General features: G+C 36.8%; 1 protein-coding gene across 4 annotated transcripts in view; it reads left to right on the top strand.

Annotated features, from left to right (window-relative positions):
* Positions 1-22835, top strand: part of EXOC6 (exocyst complex component 6) — a 245058-nt gene that overhangs the window by 30601 nt on the left and 191622 nt on the right. For all 4 annotated transcript variants that reach the window (XM_025881148.2, XM_025881146.2, XM_025881150.2 and 1 more), the window contains exon 2: positions 21794-21965. In XM_025881148.2, coding sequence (XP_025736933.1) covers positions 21794-21965 — 172 coding nt within the window. The remainder of the gene's footprint in view (positions 1-21793; positions 21966-22835) is intronic.

Here is a 22835-nt window from a genome sequence, read left to right as displayed (position 1 = left end):
CTAAAGATCTTGGAAATCAGTGTCAGTACATGTTGTAATAAAAAGTTTGCCAGAGGGGCACCTGGGTGGCTCAGTTGTTTGGGCATCTGCGTTTGCCTAGGTCATGATCCTGGGGTCCTGGGATCGAGCCCCACATCTGGCTCCCTGCTTAGTGGGGAGTCTGCTTCTCTCTCTCCCTCTGTCCTTCTTCCCCGCTTGTGCGCTCGCTCTCTCAAATAAATAAAATCTTAAAAAAGAAAAAGTTTGTCAGAATAATGATTCAACTTAGTTGAGCACAAATTTACATTTTTAATCATCTTAAGTATTTATATAGGCTACTGTTAGCTTATCTGAAAAGTAAAACTTTATGTGTTTAGGAAAAACAAAACCAGGTAGAATTAAATGATTAGTCAGAGAAAATAAATAGCTTTTTTTCATAAAGCAAAGTTATCAAAGTAGGCTTGTTTGCCAAAATTGTACTTTAATTATGTGAACTTGGACTTTTAAAATGTTTCTGAGGGGCACCTGGCTGGCTCAGTCAGTAAAGTATGAAACTCTTGATTTTAGGGTTGTGAGTTCAAGCCCCACATTGAGCATGGGAGCCTACTTAACAAAAATAAAAATTAAAAAATTAAAAATGTTTCTGAGTTAATTCCTGTAAGAATATATTTTTTTAAGTGTAGTGCATTTAAACTATTAGAAATTTAATTTACTTGTTTTCTGGGAATTTGACAAATATTCTATTTATACAAGTACTTATTATTATTTTTTACCAGTGAGCCAGTCAGAACAGAGTTCCTTTAACCAATGAGAGGTAAAAGCCTTTCTGAACTGCACATATAAAGCTTTATAGCTTTGTTTCCATGATTTCACCGCAGGTCAAGAGACATGAATTGTAGAGATTAAAAAAACAAACAAAGCTTACTGGTCCAAATACCAAAGACTTGTTCTTGGTGGGCATGAAATTCTTAACTGATATGAGCTCAAAATAGACAAAAAGACAAAAAAAATTACCAAGCCAGTGTCTTTTTCCTTTTACCCAAGAGATCTCTGTCATCCATGTAGAGGGATGACTAAATAAGTGGTCAAGCCATAAAACCAAATTCTCAGTCATTGTTACCACTTAGGGGTAATAATTTATTGGCCTTGCAGTAACTAAAAACCAAACCAAAGGTACAATCTGTGGAGAGGAAACAGCAACAACAACAACCAGAGAAGCAGGAGTCAGCAAAGTTAAATGTATTTTGCCACTTGGGTTTTGCTTCTGGGATCCAAGAAAAGAGGTGCCTAAGCTTAGGCAGCCGATGAGGTACAGTTCTCTGACAATGCAGTTTCTTGGCTGTGCCAGGTGAATCCACTGGGCATTTTGGTGGAACCCCCAAAACCGTTAAAAGATAGTTTTCAAAAAAGATAAAATCATGGCCCTTATACAAATATAAAATTAACGCATGCCAAAGGTTTTATTTAATTTGTTAATTAATGAGGGAACTAATAAGCTGTTACAACATTTGAAAGACAGTGGCAAAAAACCAATATAGGCATTTGGGAATGCTGAAATAGATTTATAAATATAGACACAACTGGTCACGATCTGCAAGGGAGTAATGAATTGCATTCCACAGGCCAAAATGTCTTGCTTTTTTTTTTTTTTTTTTTAAAGATTTTATTTGACAGAGAGAAAGAGACAGCCAGAGAGGGAACACAAGCAGGGAGAGAAGAGGGAGAAGCAGGCTTCCTGCAGAGCAGGCAGACTGATGCGGAACTCAATCCCAGGACCCTGGGATCATGACCTGAGCCGAAGGCAGCCGATTAACGACTGAGCCACCCAGGTGCCCCGTGTCTTGCATTTCTATGGACAAGAATAACTTGCTTTACTCTCAGTTTTCTACAATTTATAGAGATTTAAAATAGACCAGGCAGTGAAAGGATGTGTTAGAGTAATCATTTTCATCCACTTCAAAATCTTTCACAATTTTTTTGCCATTAGTTGGAAACATTTTTTTTTTCATTTTTGTCTCTTACTATGCTTACCCTTTTCTTTCATGCAAAGGTTTTTTTAAATTATTTTTTTAGAATTTACTTATTTATTTGAGAGAGAAAAAGAGAGAGCATGAAAGGGGGGAGAGTCAGAGGGAGAAGTAGACTTCCCGCTGAGCAGGGAGCCCAAAGTGCGGGACTCAGTCCCGGGACTTCAGGATCATGACCTGAGCCGAAGGCAGTCGCCTAACCAACTGAGCTACCCAGGTGCCCCAAAAGTAACTTTATCTTTATGAGAATGTAATTTATCAATCTTTTTCTTCTGGATTTTAAGGCTTAGGAAAGTTTTCCATAGTACCAGGTTATAGAGGAATCCACTCATGTTTTCTTTTGGTACTTGTTGGATGGTTTTATTTTTTACTTTCACATTTCTGTTCTTTTTTGAATTTTCTTTGGGTATGGTGTTATGGATGGCTCCAGGTTTTATCTTTTTTTTTTTAAGTTTGTTTGTTTGTTTGTTTATGTACTCTCTACACCCAGCATGGGGCTCAAACTTGAAACCCCGAGATCAAGAGTCTTCATGCTTTCCTGACTGAGCCAGCCAGGTGCCCTGGTTTTTATCTTTTTTTATATGGCAGTCCAACTATCCTAACACCTCTTATTTATTTAAGAGACTGAGAGTGAGCGAGCGAGAGAGAGCACAAGCTGGAGGAGGGGCAGAGGGAGATGGGGAAGCAGGCTCCCTACTGGGCAGAGAGCCTGATACGGGGCTCGATCCCAGGGCCCTGGGATCATGACCTGAGCTGAAGGCAGCCGCTTAACTGACTGAGCCACCCAGGCGCCCCAACGCCTCTTATTTAAAAAGCGTATTTTTTTCACATTGATTTAAGATGCTATCATTATCATTTATTGAATTTTCATATGTGGTGGGTCTTTTGTTTATTTTGTTCATTGTCTGTATGTCTATTCATGTGCTATACCATGCTTTTAATTATAGAGGCTTTATTGTTATATTTGGTAGGGCTACCTTAACCTCATTGCTCATCTTTTTCAGAGGTTTCCTGATGACTCTACCTTTTTTTTAACTTTTAAAATTTTAGTATATTATCATTCTTTTGAGTATAGTTGACACATAATCTTACATTAGTTTAATGTGTACAACATCTCAGTTCAACATTTCTATACTTTATGCTAATGCTTACAGCTACCATCTGTCACCATACAACACTATTACAGTACCATTGACTGGATTCACTGTATTCCCTATGTTGTACCTTTCATTCATGAGACTCATTCATTCCATAACTGGAAGCCTGTATTTCCCACTCTCCTTCGCCCATTTTGCCCCTCCTCCTTCCCCCCCTTCCCCTCTGGCATTCATCAGTTTGTTCTGTGTAAGTATAGATCTGATCCTGCTTTTTGTTTGTTTATTTATTTGTTTTTTAGATTCCACATATAATTGAAATCATGTGGTATTCTTCTCGGACTTATATCACTAGCATAATGCCCTCTAGTATATAGATCATCCCTTAAGCTCTTAGGCAAACTGCACATTAGATCTGCTCTAGAGAGTTTAATGATTTTCCAAAGTCTAAGGAAGCAGTCTACATCTTCATTCTTTAATCTGCTTTAAGCATTTTCCATTAAAATTTATTTAGCAGTTAAGTTTGTTATTCTAGAGGACAAATACAATTTTGTATGTGTGGGTGTTTCAATTTCTCATCTTTTGCATTTTACCAAGTAGCACAGAAGTCAACAGGAAGAAACATCTCTGGTCAGGAGTGTAAAAACAGGAAGGAGGAAGTCTATTGCAAATCTCTGTTAGCCGATTATCAATTCAGGTTTCACTATAGTGGATGTCCATTAGTGATTATCATTGTACTTTGTTGTTACCCAGAATTAGCAGTAAGTGTTAATGTCAGTATTATAGAATGTCAACCCTAGTTGTAGGAAGTAATGCTAACCAACGAACTCTACTAGGCTTTTTCCTATGCATGGGAACATGATACTGTTAGAACAAGTCACAGAAACTGCATATAGAGGAAAACAAGGCAAGTAAAATTCAACATCAAAAATACAGGGACTATCATCCTGTATTTTTTGTCTTTGCTTGAGCCTGATGCTTTGACAGGTTGTATGGCCCTTTAAGATATGATTGTATCCTTTTTTTAAAAATTGGGGTATGTCAACTCTGTCATTTAAAAAATTGTTTTACAGAATGTCTTCAATTGAATTAGAGGAAGCACCTGGGCATTATTTTGTAAAGCATGCTAAGAGTGCATGTGGCAAACTAGCTGAAATATTTCATGGGAAATAACACAGAAGGTGAATATTTTGTAAATAAATCGTTTTCAGTATTCTGTGTTGAAAGAAATTGGATTCTGTGTTTATATATATTTTTTTTCCTTCTGGAGTTGCTAGAAACTCACTTGCTCTCGATATTCAGGATACCTACTTGGTTTAGCTACCTAACAGTGTTTTTTTTTTTTTTGAGATTTTATTTATTTATTAGAGAGAGGGAGGGAGAGGGAGAGAGAATCTGAGGCCGACTCCGTGCTGAGCGCAGAGCCCGGCGTGGGGCCCAATCCCACCATGGCGAGATCATGACCTGAGCTGAAACCAAGAGTGGGTTATTTAACCGACTGAGCCACCCAGGCGCCCCCCAGCAGTGGTATTTTAAGATACTTAGCATGTCCTGAATTCTTTACTTAGCTGTACAATGTTGTGGATGTTTTGGAAAAAAAAAAAAGAATTGTGTAAAAGCTAGATGGCAGCTGCTGTTGCTGTTGCTGCTTTACTTCCTCCTCCCCCACCCCCTCCCTCTCCCCCGGGTTGACATGTTGACATGTTTTCCTCAGGAGTGTATTAACTTAAACTATATCTTTAGACCCTTATTTATGGATTATCGTGGGGTAATGCTTCCCACAATTTTTATGTCATGGCACAAACAGAAAAACTGAGAGATGGTCATTGTGGTGTGCCTGTAACCTAATCAGCTGGGAAGATGTGCTCTGGTGTACTGGTCAGATGAGGGGGTTTGTAAACCTCTTACAGTTTTAAGAAATGTTTACATATGTGTGGGTGTGTGCATGGATATGTGTCTCAGGGATTTTTTTTTTTTTTAGTTGTAGGTACCAAACCAAATTGTGCTTACTTAAGGAAATATGAAAAAAAATAGTGGAAGTTTACTCGGTTTCACAAAATTCTAAGGGCAATCATACTTCTTAAAAGACTGAATTAAAGAGGTAGAGGACTGTGTTTCTTTCTCTGTCTTCATTTTCCTTTGAAGTGTAGCTTTCTCTGCTTCTCTCTGTACTTGGTAGAGGATGACCACCTACAGCTTCCATATGTCAGTCTGGTACATATAGCTGACTGACTCAGAATTCCAATTCAAAATTCCTGAAAGAGTGTATTTGATCAAACCAGTTTGGATCAGAGCACACCTCTGGGCAGTGTACTGTGAGTGGAAGAGACTGTATTGCTTTAACAACTTTGTAGATGGTCAACAGTTCTTAGAGAGAAAGTGCATATTACAGTTGTGTTTCTGAACTTTTCTGGGGAGAGGATCCAATCTTGCTACTCCCAGGCCACTGTCCAAATAAAGATTAACTAAAATATAACTAAGAGTTATAATAGAGTTCCTACTACTTAGTACATCCTTCATATGAGTTAAACTGTTTGCCTTTTTCACAGTACCATGTCCTTTTCTACATGTGTTTACCCATAATTGATTACCCCTCTCTTTATTTCTCCAGCTACTCAAATATTACCTATCATTGAATTCCCATCTTAGGTCCCACTTCCTCCATGAAATCTTTGCGTCTTAGAACACAGCATTCTGGGTGTGTGTATATATATGTATATATGTGTATATATATATATGTATTTATATGTATACATAATTTTTTTCTTGTGTCTGAGTTCTTATACTATGGATTTTTTAAATGCTATACAATGTTATTTAGTTGTGTGTAAATGTATGTTTTAATATGTATGTCTTAAATGCATGTCTTAAATGCAGGCCTAATGAAATTGTCCGTGAGACCTATGGTTGTTACACATATCTGATTAGTTTTGATGTTACATAGCATAATGCCTTGGGTACAGCAGACTCTCAATAAATACTTTCTGAACTGAATTAATGAAAACCAAAATCCTTTTTGTTTTATAGAAAGCTTGAAAAATAGGTGAAAAAAACAGTTGTTTTCTACTACTGAAGGAGAATCATAATTGACATTAATTCTAGTATATTCTTATATTTGAAATGATATATTATTTATTTGTTGAATATTTATTGAACGAACCTATGCCATTCAACAAGTTAAATTTTGAGTATTAAAAATTTTGAGTATTTGTTAAATGAAGTTACAGTTGTCTTGTATAACTTTTTATCCTGTTTATTTGATTATTTTCTTATTTTTGTACCTTTAGGTGGTTATTATTTTTGTCAAATTCTATAAACAGTGATATTAACTCTAAAATAATTTCCTAGGATCTTTGTTCCCAAAGTAAAAGTAATCATGTAGATAATAATAGCTAATAAAAATCTATTGAACATTTACTGTGTGCCTCTGTTTTAAACACTTAAATGTATTATTTAATCTTCACAAAAAGCAAATGAGATACTATTATTATATACCTATTCTGCAGATGAAGAAATTGAGGTAGAGATAGTTTAGGTCATTGGGCTTGGGCACATAGTAAGTGGTGCAAGCTAGATGTGAACATAGACCTTTTGGCCTCCGAGCCTATACTCTTAATCATTAGGTTTTGCCTTCTAATTTAGAGTATCAGATAATGAAAGCTGCAGTATAAAAACATCATTAAATTTTAACTAAAAAAAAAAAAACATGGAAAGGTTTACATTAAGATTGGGAACGGTAAGGAATGTGACTAGGACTATACTCAGGGAAGGAAGGTCCTGTATTTTAAACTTGTGCTTGGTCAGAGGAGGCTCGGATATTGAAATTAACTCACAATAGGGCACCTGGGTGGCTCAGATGATTAAGCGTCTTGCCTTCGGCTCAGGTCATGATCCCAGGGTCCTGGGATCGAGTCCCGCATCGGGCTCCTTGCTCAGCAGGGAGTCTGCTTCTCCCTCTCCCTCTGCCTCTCCCCCTGCTTATTCTCTCTCTGTCTCTCTTGCAAATGAATAAATAAAATCTTAAAAAAAAAAAGAAATGAACTCACAATAAAGTAATGTAGGTCCCTTATTCTTCTGCAACTCCCAGGTACAGGGCTCTGGTAACTTTAGTAAGGCCAGTCTCCAGTTTATTCTTTCCAAGAGATGGGGGCTGCTTGATGCAGCAGCAGTCCCTGACCTTTTATCTTCTCCATTTATTTTTCAATTCTAAATGATGAAAAAACCAAAACACCACCATCATTCCCTACCTTCCCTTTTCGTTCCTATCCTTTCATTCATTCCTATGGTAAAAAGGATGTAAGTCAAGTTTGCTTTTAGGCCTGTCTTACTAGAAGGGCTGGTTCTTTTTAGTTTGGTAGACCAGGCCTAATAGAATCTGTGTACAGTGGCGTGTTTGTCATTTTGTTTTCTGTTTTTGTCATTTCTGAATGTGAAGGCAGGCAACTGTTCTTTGTGTGGTTTGTGAGAGTGTGTGTATGTATTGTTGATGTCTGGGTGTTGCCAACTTTATTATAAAGGGGTTAATTTTCAGAGACTTCATTAATAGAGGCATTGCCATAGTAATAACAAAGATACTCTGGAAATGAGCATTGACTATATTACTGACATATTTAAGGTAAATAATTTCAGCACCAGAATGGTTATTTTTGTGCAGTGAGCTGCTCTTACCTTTTCTTGTGCAGTGTTTTCTAACACTCCATATAGGTCCAAGACTTGGATTGTATACCTGGCTCTGGCCTTTTTAAAGATTTGTTTATTTATTTATTTATTTATTTGAGAGAATGAGAGAGAGAGAGAGAGTGTGCTCAGGGAGGGACAGACAGAATCTTTAAGCAGACTCCCCACTGAGCATGGAGCCCAATGCACATATTGATCCCAGGACCCCGAAATCATGACCTAAGCTGAAACCAAGAGCAGCCATTCAGGGTACTCAACTGACTGAGCCACCCAGGCACCCTGCTCTGGCCTTTTTAGTAGGCAAGTGGTGTTGAGCAAATCCTTTAACTTCTCAGACCTTTGTTTCCTTCATCTGTGAGATAGAGATAAAACCAGTAGCCCTATTTTCCAAGCGTTCTTGGGATCAAGTGCAATGATGTACTATGTAAAATTGCTTTGTGGATTGCAAAGTACTAATACAAAGGTAAAAGCTTATTTTTATTTATTTATTTATTTTTGTTAATTACGTTCTGCTTTTGAGTGGACATGGAATTGTCCTCTCTACTTACTGTTGTCTCTGCAAAGCTGTGAAATGACCAACATCAGTGGACTGTGTCAGGATCAATAGTGGGGATTGAGGTCAGCCTTATATCAGGGTAACCATGTTTTTGTTTTCCTCCATACTATTTGTGAATTATACTTAATTGACAAAGTTTTTTTGTCTTTTGAAAAGAACAGTATAAAAATTAATGTTTATTAATATTTATTTTTAAAATGCATAGTTTTGAATGCTTTCTTCCAAAGTTCAAATTAAATACATCTACATCTGACTTTCATTTTTAATATATTGTGCAGTTTAGTAAAGTTCTTGTTTTTACTTCAGGACCTACTTATATGATGGTTTCTTTTCTAGGACCTCCAAAAATTATGAGCCTGGAATTGCCAGAAAATGTTTATGGTGTTTATGGTTCTTTTCTATTTTTAACCATTATATTAAAGTAATAGGTATCAGGATAAGGCAGCTTCAAAAAAGAGGAAACATTATTTTGATTTCATAGTTTTTGTTAATTTGGTTGAGTATGAGATTCACACCATGTTTGATGCAGTAGTAAAAGAAAAATATTAGATTTATACTTTTTGGTGAAGGGTGCCCTCTAGCGACCCTATTCTTTTTATTAAGATTTGCAATTTGTTTTGGCCCTTGTGTGTTGAATATAGAAATAAAAGATGCCTTCAGTTCTCAAAGAATTTAGAAGATGAAATATACACTAAATAATTAGAGGATAAATTTTATGTGTTATACAAATAAAGATAAATTTTTAAAAAGATAGTTGTACAAATTAATTAAAGGGGGGAAATTTTAGGTAATGGGAAAGTTATTATCCAATATGGTTATTGATGAAATTTTCCTAAAGAAAATGTCTTGAACTGAATTTTAAAGGAAGATTAAGATTGAGGCATATCGGGGTGCCTGGATGGCTCAGTCGGTTAAGCATCTGCCTTCAGGTCAGGTCATGATCCCAGGGCCCTGGGATCGAGCCCCACATTGGGCTCCTTGCTCAGTGGGAGCCTGCTTCACCCTCTCATCCTGGCTTGTGCTCTCTTGCTATCTCTGTCTCTCTCAAAGAAATAAATAAAATCTTAAAAAAAAAAAAAAGATTGAGGCATATCTTGTGGGGAAAGGGCATCCTGCAGTGGAAAAAGAAGTTAAGGACAGTACCAAAAAGGACTAGTGCCAAAAGGAAAAGAAAAGGATAGAAGAAAAAACGGAATTATTTTGGAAAATGTTTAAATTTAATTCTAATTTACATATTTTATGCAGATGTCCAAATAATTTGTATTGTACTTGTAAACTTTTTTTTTTTTTCAGGGATTCAGGAAGGATTTGGCTGGGCATTTGTGACTTGGGGTTTTTCATACAGTTACGATCAGATATTAGTTCCTGCTGGAGCTGAAATTATCTGGACTAGACAACCAAGATGACTCACTCATATGGCTGGCAGTTGATATGGCTGTCGTTTTGGAGTGCTCACATATGTGGTCTCTCCAGACCGTTATTTGTTATTTATTTTATTTGTTAGAGGGAGAGAGCACACAGGCAGAGGGAGTGGCAGGCAGAGGGAGCTGAGCAAGGTGCCTGATGCGGACCATCCTGGGGCCCAGGGATCCTGACCTGAGCCGAAAGCAGACGCTTAACGGACTGAACCACCCAGGTGTCCCTCCAGCACATTATTTTATTTTATTTTATTTTTTAAAAGATTTTATTTATTTATTTGACAGAGAGAGACACAGCGAGAGAAGGAACACAAGCAGGGGGAGTGGGAGAGGGAGAAGCAGGCTTCCCGCTGAGCAGGGAGCCCAATGTGGGACTTGACCCCAGGACCTAGGGATCATGACCTGAGCCTCAGGCAGACACTTAACGACTAAGCCACCCAGGCGCCCCTCCCAGCACGTTATTTTAAGGGTAGATTTCTTACATGGTGGGTGGCTTTCCCCAGAGTGGGTGTCCAAAGAAGTCCTGGGACAAGTTGCATGGTTTTTTCTAGTTCCTGAAGTTGCATGTAATTACTTCTGTCATATTCCATTGGTCAAAGTATTCAGAAGCCTGCCCAGATTCAAAAGAAGTAGGGGATATAGACCCACCTCTCAATGGAAAGTGTGTCAAAGAATTTTGGACCTCTGTTGTAAAACTACTTCATTTATTTTCCTACCTTTTTGAAGAATTATGCTCAGTACAGATAAATTTTTAATGATTTAAGGATCAGTAAACCTCTGTGTTAAAGTTAACTGTGCATATGTCTGTTTTCTGCACTTGTTTTCAGTTTCTATTGCATATGGTTGGTACTTAATGAATATTGTTGGAAAGAATACTCCTTTGTCTTTATCCAGGTGTCACTGTTTTGGAGCTATTTTCATTTCTTATTTGTTCCTGGATTACAGAGTGTCAGGGAAAGAATGTTATGGGAACATTGTTATTCATGTTTGATATATTTGATAAAATGGTTGGAAAAATGTTAGGAGTACTGGGTATGATAATTTTATATTGACTACTTTTTTTCTTGCTATTTTATACTACTAAGTAGAATTATATGTATATTTTCCAAAATTGAGGGGTCTTGAACAAGCCTTTTGTGCTTTTATGATAGAGAGATGGTATATTTGCTATTTGTTGTTTAAAAAAAAAAAGGGGGGCCTTCTCCCAAATGATAACTAATTTACTGTCTTCGATTAATATTTTAGCCCTTTGTTTTTCACATGGATGCTACTGAAATTTTGGGCACCTTAAATCTAAAGGCTCTTGAATGGAGTTGCATGACCAATTTGTTGAATTTACCAAATTTACTATATACTAAAAATCTGTTTTTTTTTTTTTTAAAGATTTATTTATTTTAGAGAGAGAGAGTGAGGGGGAGAGAGCACACACTAGTGAGGGAAAGAGCAGAAGGAAAGATAGAGAATCTCAAGCAGACTCCCCATTGAGTATAGAGCCTGATGTGGGGCTCGATCCCATGACCCTGAGATCATGACCTGAGCTGAAATCAAGATTTGGATGCCCAACTGACTGAGCCACCCAGGTGCTCCCAAAAATCTGTTTTTAAAACTATTTTTGAGTTTATTAGCAAGCAATTTGTATTGTATAGGACAGTTTTATTACGTTTTGAAATTTTCTGATTAGTTTTTCTGTGATTATTATTGACATTGTCTTCATAGCATCATTTTTAGGAATATTTAATTTGTCAAAAGCTGATAATAATAGAGTGGTTGTCTTATAAATTTACTTAATATTCAGAAAAAGGTATGTCAGTAAGCAAAATACAAAGTTAGTAAGCAAAAGGTTAGTACCAAAATTTCAGTACTAATTATATCAATACCTAGAATCTGAAAAACATTCCATGTAAATATGAAATTGCTTAAGTATCACAAGCAGTCTCACTAATATGAAATACCACATCTTAATAATTATTAGAAATACAAAATTAAGATCAATATATTAGACATTAAGTTTGATATGACATTTGAAATACTGGTGAAAGAATAGTAAAAATGGATATGGACTGGAAGAATAAAGAATGAAAGGATGTAAAAGCAATTTTTTTATTACTGGAAATAGAGAATTAAGGCTAATGTATCATTTTAAAGAACTGGCAGAAAATATGGTTAATGTTTGAAAAATTAAAAAACAACATTAAAAATCATCCAGTGGAGGTTAGAAGTAGCTGATACAGTTTTATCAGAGATAAAACTGCACATTTCTTTTTTTTTTTAAAGATTTTATTTATTTATCAGAGAGAGAGAGAGACTGCATGCGTGCACGTGCATGACTCGGGGTGGGTGGGGCAGAGGGAGAAGCAGGCTCCCCACTGAGCAAGGCCAGATACGGGACTCGGTCCCAGTACCCTGGAATCATGACCCGAGTGAAGGCAGACGCTTAACCGACTGAGCCACCCAGGCGTCCCACACATTTCTTTTCTGATAAAAGTTTGTAGAAAGTATTGACACCAACAGGTAAATGCAGTGCTAATGTCCAGGGATTCTTTTTTTTTTTTTAAGTAGTTTTTATTATTATTATTTATTCATTTATTAGAGAGAGCACAAGTAGGCACAGTGGCAGGCAGAGGGAGAGGGAGAAGCAGGTTCCCCGCTGAGCAGAGAGCCCAATGTGGAACTTGATCCCAGGACCCTGGGATCATGACCTGAGCCGAAGGCAGATGCTTAACTGACTGAACCACCCAGGTGCCCGCCCAGGGATTCTTGAACAGTATTTTTGCCTTTAGCTTTCCAGGATTTTGAAAGTCCATTACCTTGATAAAGTCATAATTTTTCCTTAACAGCTGTTGATTGGCGTTTAATAAAATTCATAGGAAATTGTGTCAATGTTTGGTATTTTAATGGTAATCACTTTGGGTGAGTATCTTTACATTATTCTGTATAGGGCTTGGCCGTGCTCTTTTGTGGTTATGCAATGGAATATCTGTTCTATTGGAGAACAAAGGATTCTGAGGTCGAGAAAGGCCATTTTTATTCTGTCTAGAAAACTATAGTGCTTCAGTAAATATAGGTAATTTAGGGAAATTGAGATCGGGTACTTTGAGATTTTATCAATTTTTTAAAAATGTAAACATTTTATTAGAAGTTAAAAAGTCATTTCTCAGCAAATAAATAGAGGTATCCCCTGCTTTTTGAAAGTTTATGTTACATCAGTTCACTTTTACAAAAGACCTACATTAGTACCTGTTTTCACTAACTGAAAGAAATCCAAAGAGCATTTTTGCTTTTGTGAAAAAAGGCAAAAAGTAAAAATCACATTCAGTAGCACGAGCAGTGGGGGTGGCACTGCCAAGCTCCTTCCTGGGGATCTGCACTCAGCTTCAAGCTGCCATAGCTCTAAACTGTGTCTGTGAGCATCTGTGTTTATCTTGATTTATTTTGTACATCTGTTAGCAAGATGTATTCTAAGATATATCAGAAAAACCTAAGAGAGATTATTTTTTGGGTCTGGGAATGCTCAAAAATTTTTCCATATAAATTAGTAATAACTGCTTCTTCAGTCTACACCATTTTGGTTTCATAGGAGCTCTCCACTTTCAGATAGTAGGAGAAACCTGTACGTTTTATTCTCTTTACAGTTACTGTGATGGAATTTTTTTTTTTACAATGAAAATATGGTGAAAGAAAAAGATACTGAAAATGGTATAACGATATTATGTGCCTTTTGGCAAAAAATATCCTAATGTGTTTTCAGGAATAAGAGAGTCCTTTTTCACATAATATTTTGTGAATGTTGTTTGTTTTCCATCCTTAAAAAACAAAACTGGAATATGATTAATAAATCATTTATCTTATTAATAGAATAGAGTGTCTTTCCCAAAGCTTGAAGTAGTCTGAGTTCCTCCATTAAGACATTTGATTTGATTACATTAATTTTAAAGAAGCAATTTTAATATTTAATGTTATCTAGTTTTTTATATCTATTTTATTACCACTAGGTGGAGCCCTGTACATACAATTCAAGAAGGCATTTCTGAAAGATGATTTACTTGTTTAAATGCTATAAGCCTGATACATCAGATGGTCAAATAATGTATAACTCATATTTCAACATTTTGCTTTGGGATGGAAGATTAGATATAATGAAGATAGAAAATGTGTACTTAAAAGAATTTTTATTAAGCTGTGCTTTTAAGATATATACATTGTTTCTATGCATTCCTACTTGCTAAAATTAAAATATGTAAATTAAATCTCTTAGTGTAGCATAGTCCATCTTTATTTTCTGTTCACATGAAATTTTTAAATCATCTCTTTTAAAATTGATTTTACATCTGCATTTTGGCATGATTAGCATTACATTTTGGTGGAAGTAAGGCTTTATTGTGCTAAGCTTTTGGAAGGGAAGACTGAACTTTCTTACATTGAAGTTATTATATATATAGTTGACACTTGAACAATGCAGCGGTTAGGGGTCACTGACCCCCTCTGCAGTTGGAAATCTGCATATAACTTTTGATTCCCCAAAGATTTAACTACAATAGCCTACTGTTGACCAGAAGCCTTAAGATACCATGAACAGTCAATTAACACATATTTTGTATGTTATGTGTATTATATACTGTATTCTTGCAATCAAGTAAGCTAGAGAAAAGAAAATGTTAAGAATGTTTCAAGGAAGAGACAGTACATTTACAGTACTGTACTGTATTGAAAAAAAAAAAACTCGTGTGTAAGTGTACCCATGCAGTTCAAACCATTGTCCAAGGTTCAGCTGTACATGGAGCACTAATTTACAACCTTGGTGGATGTGGGATAGTGGGATGTGGGATACCAGCTTTCTGGTTTTGCCATATGTCTGTGTGTATTTACAGGATTTGATTAGGCTTGCCAGTAGACATTATAGCCTTCTGAGGGACATTTTAAAAGCAGAAAAATTCATTAAAATTGTATATTGCTTGAAAGTTTAGAGCAGTAATGTATTTGGCACATTAGTAATTAGATGGATAAAACTGTTAACCGACTTAAGTTTCAAAGATTGAATAGTGCTGAATGGTATTTCCTTTCTTGTCCTGCAGATCAAAATTTCAAAGAATAATGATTGTCATTCAAAGACAAGAAAAAATAGATTTTTTGGAGCCTTTGGCTGAGGTTAGACAAGTACAGGGCTCTTAGTTTTCTCTACGTATTTTGCTCCTCTTTATTTTGTTGCATTTGTAATTTTAACAATTAGCTATGCCTCAGTTCTCATCCTTTTTTTCTGTCTATTGGATGATTTCACCTGATGGGTGCAACAGTGCACATCAGGGATCCCCTATTGAGTCATTCTCAATTGTTGATCTTCAAAGGTGATCTGGTTAGTTGTTATGCCCATAACTTCTCTGCATTCCATGCTGCTTATCACCATTTCTGATTGGAGAGTCTATGTGACATAATGGTTAAGAGCACTGGCTTTGGGGGCGCCTGGGTGGCTCAGATGGTTAAGCGTCTGCCTTCAGCTTGGGTCATGATCCCGGGGTCCTGGGATTGAGTCCCACATTGGGCTCCCTGCTCAGCGGGGAGCCTGCATCTCCCTCTGCCTCTGTCTTTCTCTGTCTCTCATGAATAAATAAATAAAATCTTTAAAAAAACAAAAGAGTGCTGGCTTTGGAGTCAGGTAGACTTGGGGTTAAATCTTGGCCCTACTATTGTGTGACTTTGGACTTAGAGTCTTCATGTTCCCAAACTGCATTTGTAAATTGGGATGCTAATAGAATCTATGTGGTAAAGCTGTAGTGAATATTAATGAGGTAATGCATGCAAAGTACTTATTAGTAAGTACTTAATTGTATGTTACTGTTTGTGTTTGTGTTTTTTTTTTTTTTTTTTTTTTTTTTCCCCATATAAAGCGAGAAGCAGCAGATATGACTCCTCTTTAGTCAGTTCAGTCACTGTGGGGAATTGTTGCCAGGGAGTTGCACATCTTCGCTGCTTTCCCTATCCTCCCTCCACTGTCTCTCCAAATTATCTCTATAATTAAACGTAGTCCCTTCAAAGAAAAGATGGATAATTCCTGCTATGTATATGGTTTCAAGAAATACTTGGGGGGCACCTGGATGGCTCAGATGGTTAAGTGTCTGCCTTTGGCTCAGTTCATGATCCCAGGGTCCTGGGATTGGGCCCCGCATCGGGCTCCCTGCTCAGAGGGGAGCCTGCTTCTCCCTCTCCCACTCTCCCTGCTTGTGTTCCCTCTCTCGCTCTGTCAAATAAATAAATAAAATCTTAAAAAAAAAATACTTGGGAGAGGAATTTCTTTTGCTTTATTCCCTTTTCCATTGTTCTTATGCATATCCACCCTTTCTCCTTCCCTTTTTTTCTCTATTCACTCAGCTATTTATTGTTGGCTTTATTAGCAAATTTTCAGACTAGTTATTTCTAATATTACTTTTCATCAGAGTGGGTAGAGGGTTAAATCAACTACATGTATTGATTAATTCCATTTTTAGTGCTTGTGTCTGGCTCTTAGATTTGTGCTGTATCTATTAAGTTGAGAAAGTCAGAACTAGGAACTTCCTAGGGTCCTTTTCAGGGCCAGATTCTATCTTGTGATGAATTTTGGATTCTGCCACTTGCTTGAGCCTTCAGTACATTTTAAAAAGTGCAATTAATTCCTGTGGTTTAGAATGTTTCCTCATCTCTCCTTCTTTATTTCTGTGCACTCTGCTCAGAATGATCTCATTGATATGGATTATGGATGACATGCGGTTATATCAGCTTGGGCTGCAGCTTGTACTCGTGTCTATAACAGCGAGTGGTTATCAGGAGTCGGGAGACTAAGACTTAGTAGTAATAGGTGGAGCATTCACAGTACTGATTCCTTAATGTTATTTTTATTGGGGCTTGAAGTTCTATTTTAACAGCAGAAAACATGGGATATAAATAGTTCACCCATTTCAGGCTTTGTTTTTCTATTAATGGGAAGTGAGTATTGTATATGTTCTGATACTGCTTTTCTTCATACTAATAACATCAGTAGAAAAAGAGGCATTCACCTGTGATGCTATACTAGATGCATTGGCAGTGTCTTGAATTACTATAAAATAGGAGTAGTTTCGTTTTTAAAACTTAGGAGAATAAATTAGACACACTGAAAAATGGACTTTAAGAACTTTCTAGAATAAAATAGACTTCTGGAAAAAATTATTGTTTTTTTTTCTGTTTATATATTATTACTACTTTTAAAAGAGAAAACAGGGTTGCTTTTGCGCTGACAGAGGTGGACCCTCTTTGGAGGGACATTGTAGTAGGGCAGTCCTGAAATATCTCTTTAGATTTTTGCTACAGTGCTACAGCTATCACAGAAAAATAGGCAATTCTTTTGGTATGTTCTGTTCACGACCTGGTTTTTAAGAGCCAGATACGTTTCAAACTTGTATTAAGATAGGTTAAAAAAAAAATTTTAGAGGGGTGCCTGGGTGGCTCAGTTGGTCGAGCGACGGCGCCTTCGGCTCAGGTCATGATCCTGGAGTCCCGGGATCAAGTCTCGCATTGGGCTCCCTGCTCAGCGGGGAGTCTGCTTCTCCCTCTGATCCTCCCCACTCTCATGTGCTCTCTCTCTCTCTCTCATTCTCTCTCTCAAATAAATAAATAAATAAATCTTTAAAAAAATTTTAGAAATGCGTGTATATGTATATTACTTCAATACGTATTCATAGTTATGAAATAAAAATTTGTTTATAGCACACCAATGTCAGATAAACTTTCTCTTTCATGTGGATTTTCCTTCAGAATGTATGTTTAATTAGGAATTCTTATTAAACATAGTAATTATAGGAAAAGCACAAGGGAAGCACAAAAGTACTTTGGGAATTCTAGTACTGTCTCAGTCCCTCATTAACTAGACTACACTGAGCAAGCCATTTATTGTTTCCATGCCTACTTCCTCACTTGTGAAAAGAGGGCAGTGGTATTTTCTCTGGTGTAGTCTAAGAAATAAATGAAACATTAGATGTAAAAAAATGCAAAAGGCCCCATAACTCCTTTACCATGGAGTATTAGCCATATTTGATATTTGTGGCCACTACTTATTCAGCAGCCAATTCACTCATTTAATAAGGATTTGGTTGTCTTTTATGTACATAATATGCTAGCAGCTAGTGTATATTGAGCACTTACCATATGTCAGCTATTGCTAAGAATTTTTCATTTGTTTACTAATCCTTAAAACATTGTGATGTAGATACTTTTTTTTTGTTTGTTTTTAAAAGATTTTATTTATTTGTCAGAGAGAGAGAGGGAGAGCACAAGCAGGGGGAGTAGCAGAGGGAGAGGGAGAAGCAGGCTTCCCGCTGAGCAGGGAGCCCAATGCAGGGCTCGATCCCAGGACCCCGGGATCAGGAACTGAGCTGAAGGCAGATGCTTAACTGGCTGAGCCACCCAGGCGCCCCTAGATACTGTTTTTTTTAATCCCTATTTTATTGTTGAGGGAGTTGAGATTTAGAGAAGTCAAGTGGCTTATCTAAGGTTGAACAGTTAGTGTCTTTTCTGAGTCCATCTACCTATCCATCCATTCATCCTTCCAATTATTCATTAATTATTTATTAAGCATCTGCTATGTGATAAGTACTCTTCTGGGGCCGAGCATTCAGTGGGGGAACAAAACAGACAACTTACATTCCAGTGGGCAAAGGCAAAATAAAAGTGTGAAATAGAGAGTATATTTGAGTTTATTCTACAGGGTTAAGAGTGATGTGGTGATAAAGTAAACTCCTTTGTTTTAAAAAAGAAAAAAGCAGGGAAGGGAATTGTGGAATTGTGTGTGTGTGTGTGTGTTTATAGTATAGATATTGTAGCCAGAAAGGGCTTCATCAAGAAGGGGATAAAAGACCTGAAGGGAGGCATTGCATGTGTACGAAGTGTGATTGAGGTAGAGGAAACAGCATGTGTAAAGCACAGGGCAGGAAAGTGCTTAGTGTGTTTCAGGAACCACAAGGAGGCCAGTGTTGCTGGCATAGAATAAGTAAAGTGGAGAGTAAGTATTAGGAAGTGAGGGCAGTGAGATCGTATGGGGCAAAATTATATAGGGATTTATGGGCTGTTGAGAAATAGGGTTTGGAGCAGAAGAGAGACATGGGATTTGATTTATATTTTAATGGGATCATTCTGTCTACTGTTGAGAACAGACTGACGGGAAGCAGGGGTGAAATCAAGGAGACTGATTAGAAAGCAGTTGGTAACATTCTAGGCAGATGATGGTGACTTAGTCCAGGGCGGCACCAGTAGATGTTGTAAGATGTGGTTGGATTTGCTGGATTATTTTGGTGGGGAGAGTGAGAGAAAGCGAACTGTCATGGGTGATTTCAAGGTTTTTTGCCAGAGCACCTAGAAGAATGGGGTTTACTGAGATGGAGGAAGACTGTGAGAGGAGCAGGTTTGAGGAAGAAGGTAGGAAATAATTTTGGACATATTTGAGATGCTTATCAGATACCCAGTTGGAGAAATATATGAGTTTGAAGTTCAGGGGAGAGTTGGGACTGGAAACATAAATTTGGGAGGTGTCAGTGTTCTTATGGAATATAAAACTCCAAATCTGGATGAGATTGAGAGAGTAGTACAGGTAGAAAAGAGATGTCCAAGATCAGAGCCTAGTTCTAGCTCAGCTCTTAAAGGCCCAAATTTTTAATAATCACTATCCAATATCGCTGTCTCTAGTATTATAATAGGTACTCATTAAAAACCTATAACATGGAGGCTGCCCTCAAAAGCTTATGGTTGATACGAAGAAACAAAATATAGGACATATATTTGAAAGGTTTAAATTACAGTGCAAAGTATAATATATGATTACATGTCACAAGGAGTGGAAAGGACTATGAATTTACCTGTTCTGCTTATGAAGAGATTACTTGGCATGGAAATGATTGACAGAGTCCTGTTGGAGGAAATGGGAATTGAACTAAATCACAAACAGTGGGCAACAGATTGGGGGTGGCACATTTTTGGGAGGTCCCCAAGACTACCATTAAGTTCAGAATTTACTACCATCAAGTTCAGAATTTAGAAAGCTGTTATATTCACAGTTGCTGTTTGTTACAGCAAAAGAATATGGATTAAAATTAACATTAGGAAAAGGCATATAAGGCGGGGTCTAGGAGAGTTCAAAGCAGGGTCTTCCAGTAGTCCTTTCCCAGTGGTCATGCAGACAGCACTTACTTCTCTCAGCAATGATGTGTGGCAACAGTCATGGAGTATTTGCCAACCAGGGTAACTCACCTAAGCCGTGGTGTCCAGGGTTTTTCCTGGGGGTTGGTCACATAGATATGGCTGACTGTCGTGAGTTGCTTACCCTCAGTCTGTAGACTCTCTGGAGCTGCTATAATGTGGCCAAGGGCCCCCATCCACTGTAAATCACATGTAAAGCACATTGCTAACTTAGATTATTTGGCATTGCCCAAGGCCCCCAAGTAAACAAAGACAACAATCAGGTAGAACATTCCCAAAGCTTACCTTCCAGGAGCTGGGGGCAAGGGCCAAACCTTTCTTTGGGCAAGGTCAATCCTTTTCTGAATGGTGTTTGGCAAGGGAGGGTAATGCCCCTACGTGGAGATAGCATGAGCTGAGATACAGTAGAAATGTGTACACCATATTTAGAGAATATTGTGGTGACTGCAGTATGGCCTTGCGCTTGAGAATATGAACTCTGGAGCCAGACTACCGGGATTCATATCTCATCTGTCCCTTGCAAGTGTGGAATTTATAGCAGTTACATAATCTGTAACATCTGTAAAGCAAGGGTAATAATAATACCTACTTTATAGGCTTATTGTGAGGATTAAAAAATTAATATATAAAATGCACTTAGAATATGTCCTGACACAGTAAGTACTGTAGAAATCAGTAGTTTGTTCATCATTCTTTAATCATTCACTCAGTGATTCTTTTTTGAGCCCTAGTGTGTTAAAGACTCCTGTCCTGAGGCTCAGACCTTTATTTCCTGATATCTAGACAGTTTCCAAGTATCTAGAGGGTTTGTGGCTCATTTAATAATAACATGTTCAAAAAGAAATTAAGTAATTTTTCATACAAATGATTTCTACTAATGACAGTACTATCAATACAGTTTTATTTTAAGATTTTCAGCCCTTGCGGGCGCCTGGCCAATACACTCAATTAAGCGTCCAACTCTTAGTTTCAGCTCAGGTTGTGAGATGGAGGCTTCCATCAGCCTTGGCACTCAGTGTGGAGTCTGCTTGAGATTCTCTCTTTCCCTCTCCCCCCACCATTTGTGCTCTCGCTCTCTGAAATAAATAAATCTTAAAAAAAAAAAGATTATCAGCTGTTGCTATGAAGTTAAAACTTGTATTTAACTGGCAATCAAAGAACTTAATTTGTAGAGAAGTGTTGATCCCTTGTTATATTAAGTGGGATTCATTGTGATGCCTCTGCATTTATTTTGTTGCCTCAACTGTTACTTGAAGATGGCATGCTATGTAATTTGGTCTGTGGTATCAGTGATAGAAATGATACCTTTCTAAAGAAAAGGTTTGTCATAATATGCTGCTGCTTGAGGGCTTGCACTTGTAGAATTGCATTCCCTTTTGCCCTGCCATCTTTTTTTTTTTTTAATATATCAGTCCCAGTTACATTTTTTCCCCTTCTCTTTGGACCATGATAAGCTTCAGAATAGTGACTTTGGGAGCAGGGTAATTTAGAGTGAAGAGACTTTTACACTGGAGAAGTAATTTGCATGTAAGAGATAGGAAGGTGTTTTTTAGGTGTGTTACAGGCTTGCTTACTTTAAACCATTTAACTTATGCTACGAAGCAACTGTAATTTAATGTTGGTACTATATCATGTTATGATGAATAGCTTTATATTTAAAAGTCATATTCACAGACTTAAATCTGGGTATCAGAATTAAGTAATTCTTGAAATATATGAATGTCTCCTTAATATACTGATTACAAACCAACACAAAATTATTAGCTGTTGCAAAGAATGGGCTTAATAAAGAATAAATTTTGGTGAACTGGGAAGTTAATGTTAGTTTTCTTTTTTGTGTACATTCAGGTCTGTGTATGATGACCAACCAAATGCACACAAGAAGTTTATGGAAAAGTTAGATGCTTGTATCCGTAATCATGACAAGGAAATTGAAAAGATGTGTAATTTTCATCATCAGGGTTTTGTAGATGCTATTACAGAGCTCCTTAAAGTAAGGACTGATGCAGAAAAACTGAAGGTAAGAAATATTTTAAAATTCTCTTTATTTTTGCTCTCCTTAGTCAAGTATTAGTTTGTAGTGCATATGTACAAATCATTATTAAATGTACTATTTTCAAGAAGTGAATTAGTGTGTATATTTGGAAATGCTCTTTATGCTCTATTAACATAGTTGTCATGCTAATGACAGAAGTAATCTCTTTTTTGTAAAGCAAGTAATGCATTGACTTAACAGGATTTCTTTCCGTGCAGGGAAATGAACTAAAAAAATTCATACAAAGAAAGGCCTCATTTGCAGTTTTAGAATTTTAAAAACTGCAATTAGTACAATAATGATAAGCTATTCTTTAAAATTAAAAAAAAAACTATAAGTGCTTGTGTTTTCAAAATTATTTGATAATATTGAAATTTTTTTTAGTTTAATAACAAAGCACAATTTTTTAAAAGAAAGTTGGTCTATATTTCCTGCCACACAGCAAAAATATTTATTAAATGAGACCTGGATTTGTTCAGTCAGAATACAAAGTATTTAGTTATAAGAATTGGCCTATTTATCTTTCTTTACATTTGGAGAATTTAGCAGATAAAATGACCCTGGTTCACTAAAAGTTATGATTAGAAAACCATTATATAAAGGATATTCAGATAACAAGAGACCAAATACAGCATCAATGAGGTCAATGAGCATCTTTGTTCAGAAATTAATGAGATTTTTAATAAACTAGAATGTGCTTCCTTACTATGATGACCTAATGAGTCACTTAATATGTGGGAAAATTTGAGGTTGAGCTTTGTCTGCACCTGCAGCATTAAAATGTTGCTGTGGATTGAAATTTCCGTGTTTGATGTTAATCAACCACCCAGTGTTTGCATTCAGCAAAGTATGAAT

This window comes from Callorhinus ursinus, unplaced genomic scaffold (genome assembly GCF_003265705.2).
Source record: "Callorhinus ursinus isolate GAN/ISIS: 27379988/994484 unplaced genomic scaffold, GSC_fseal_2.0 scaffold20, whole genome shotgun sequence".
Taxonomy (NCBI): domain Eukaryota; kingdom Metazoa; phylum Chordata; class Mammalia; order Carnivora; family Otariidae; genus Callorhinus; species Callorhinus ursinus.
This window is presented reverse-complemented; position numbering and strand designations above follow the sequence as displayed.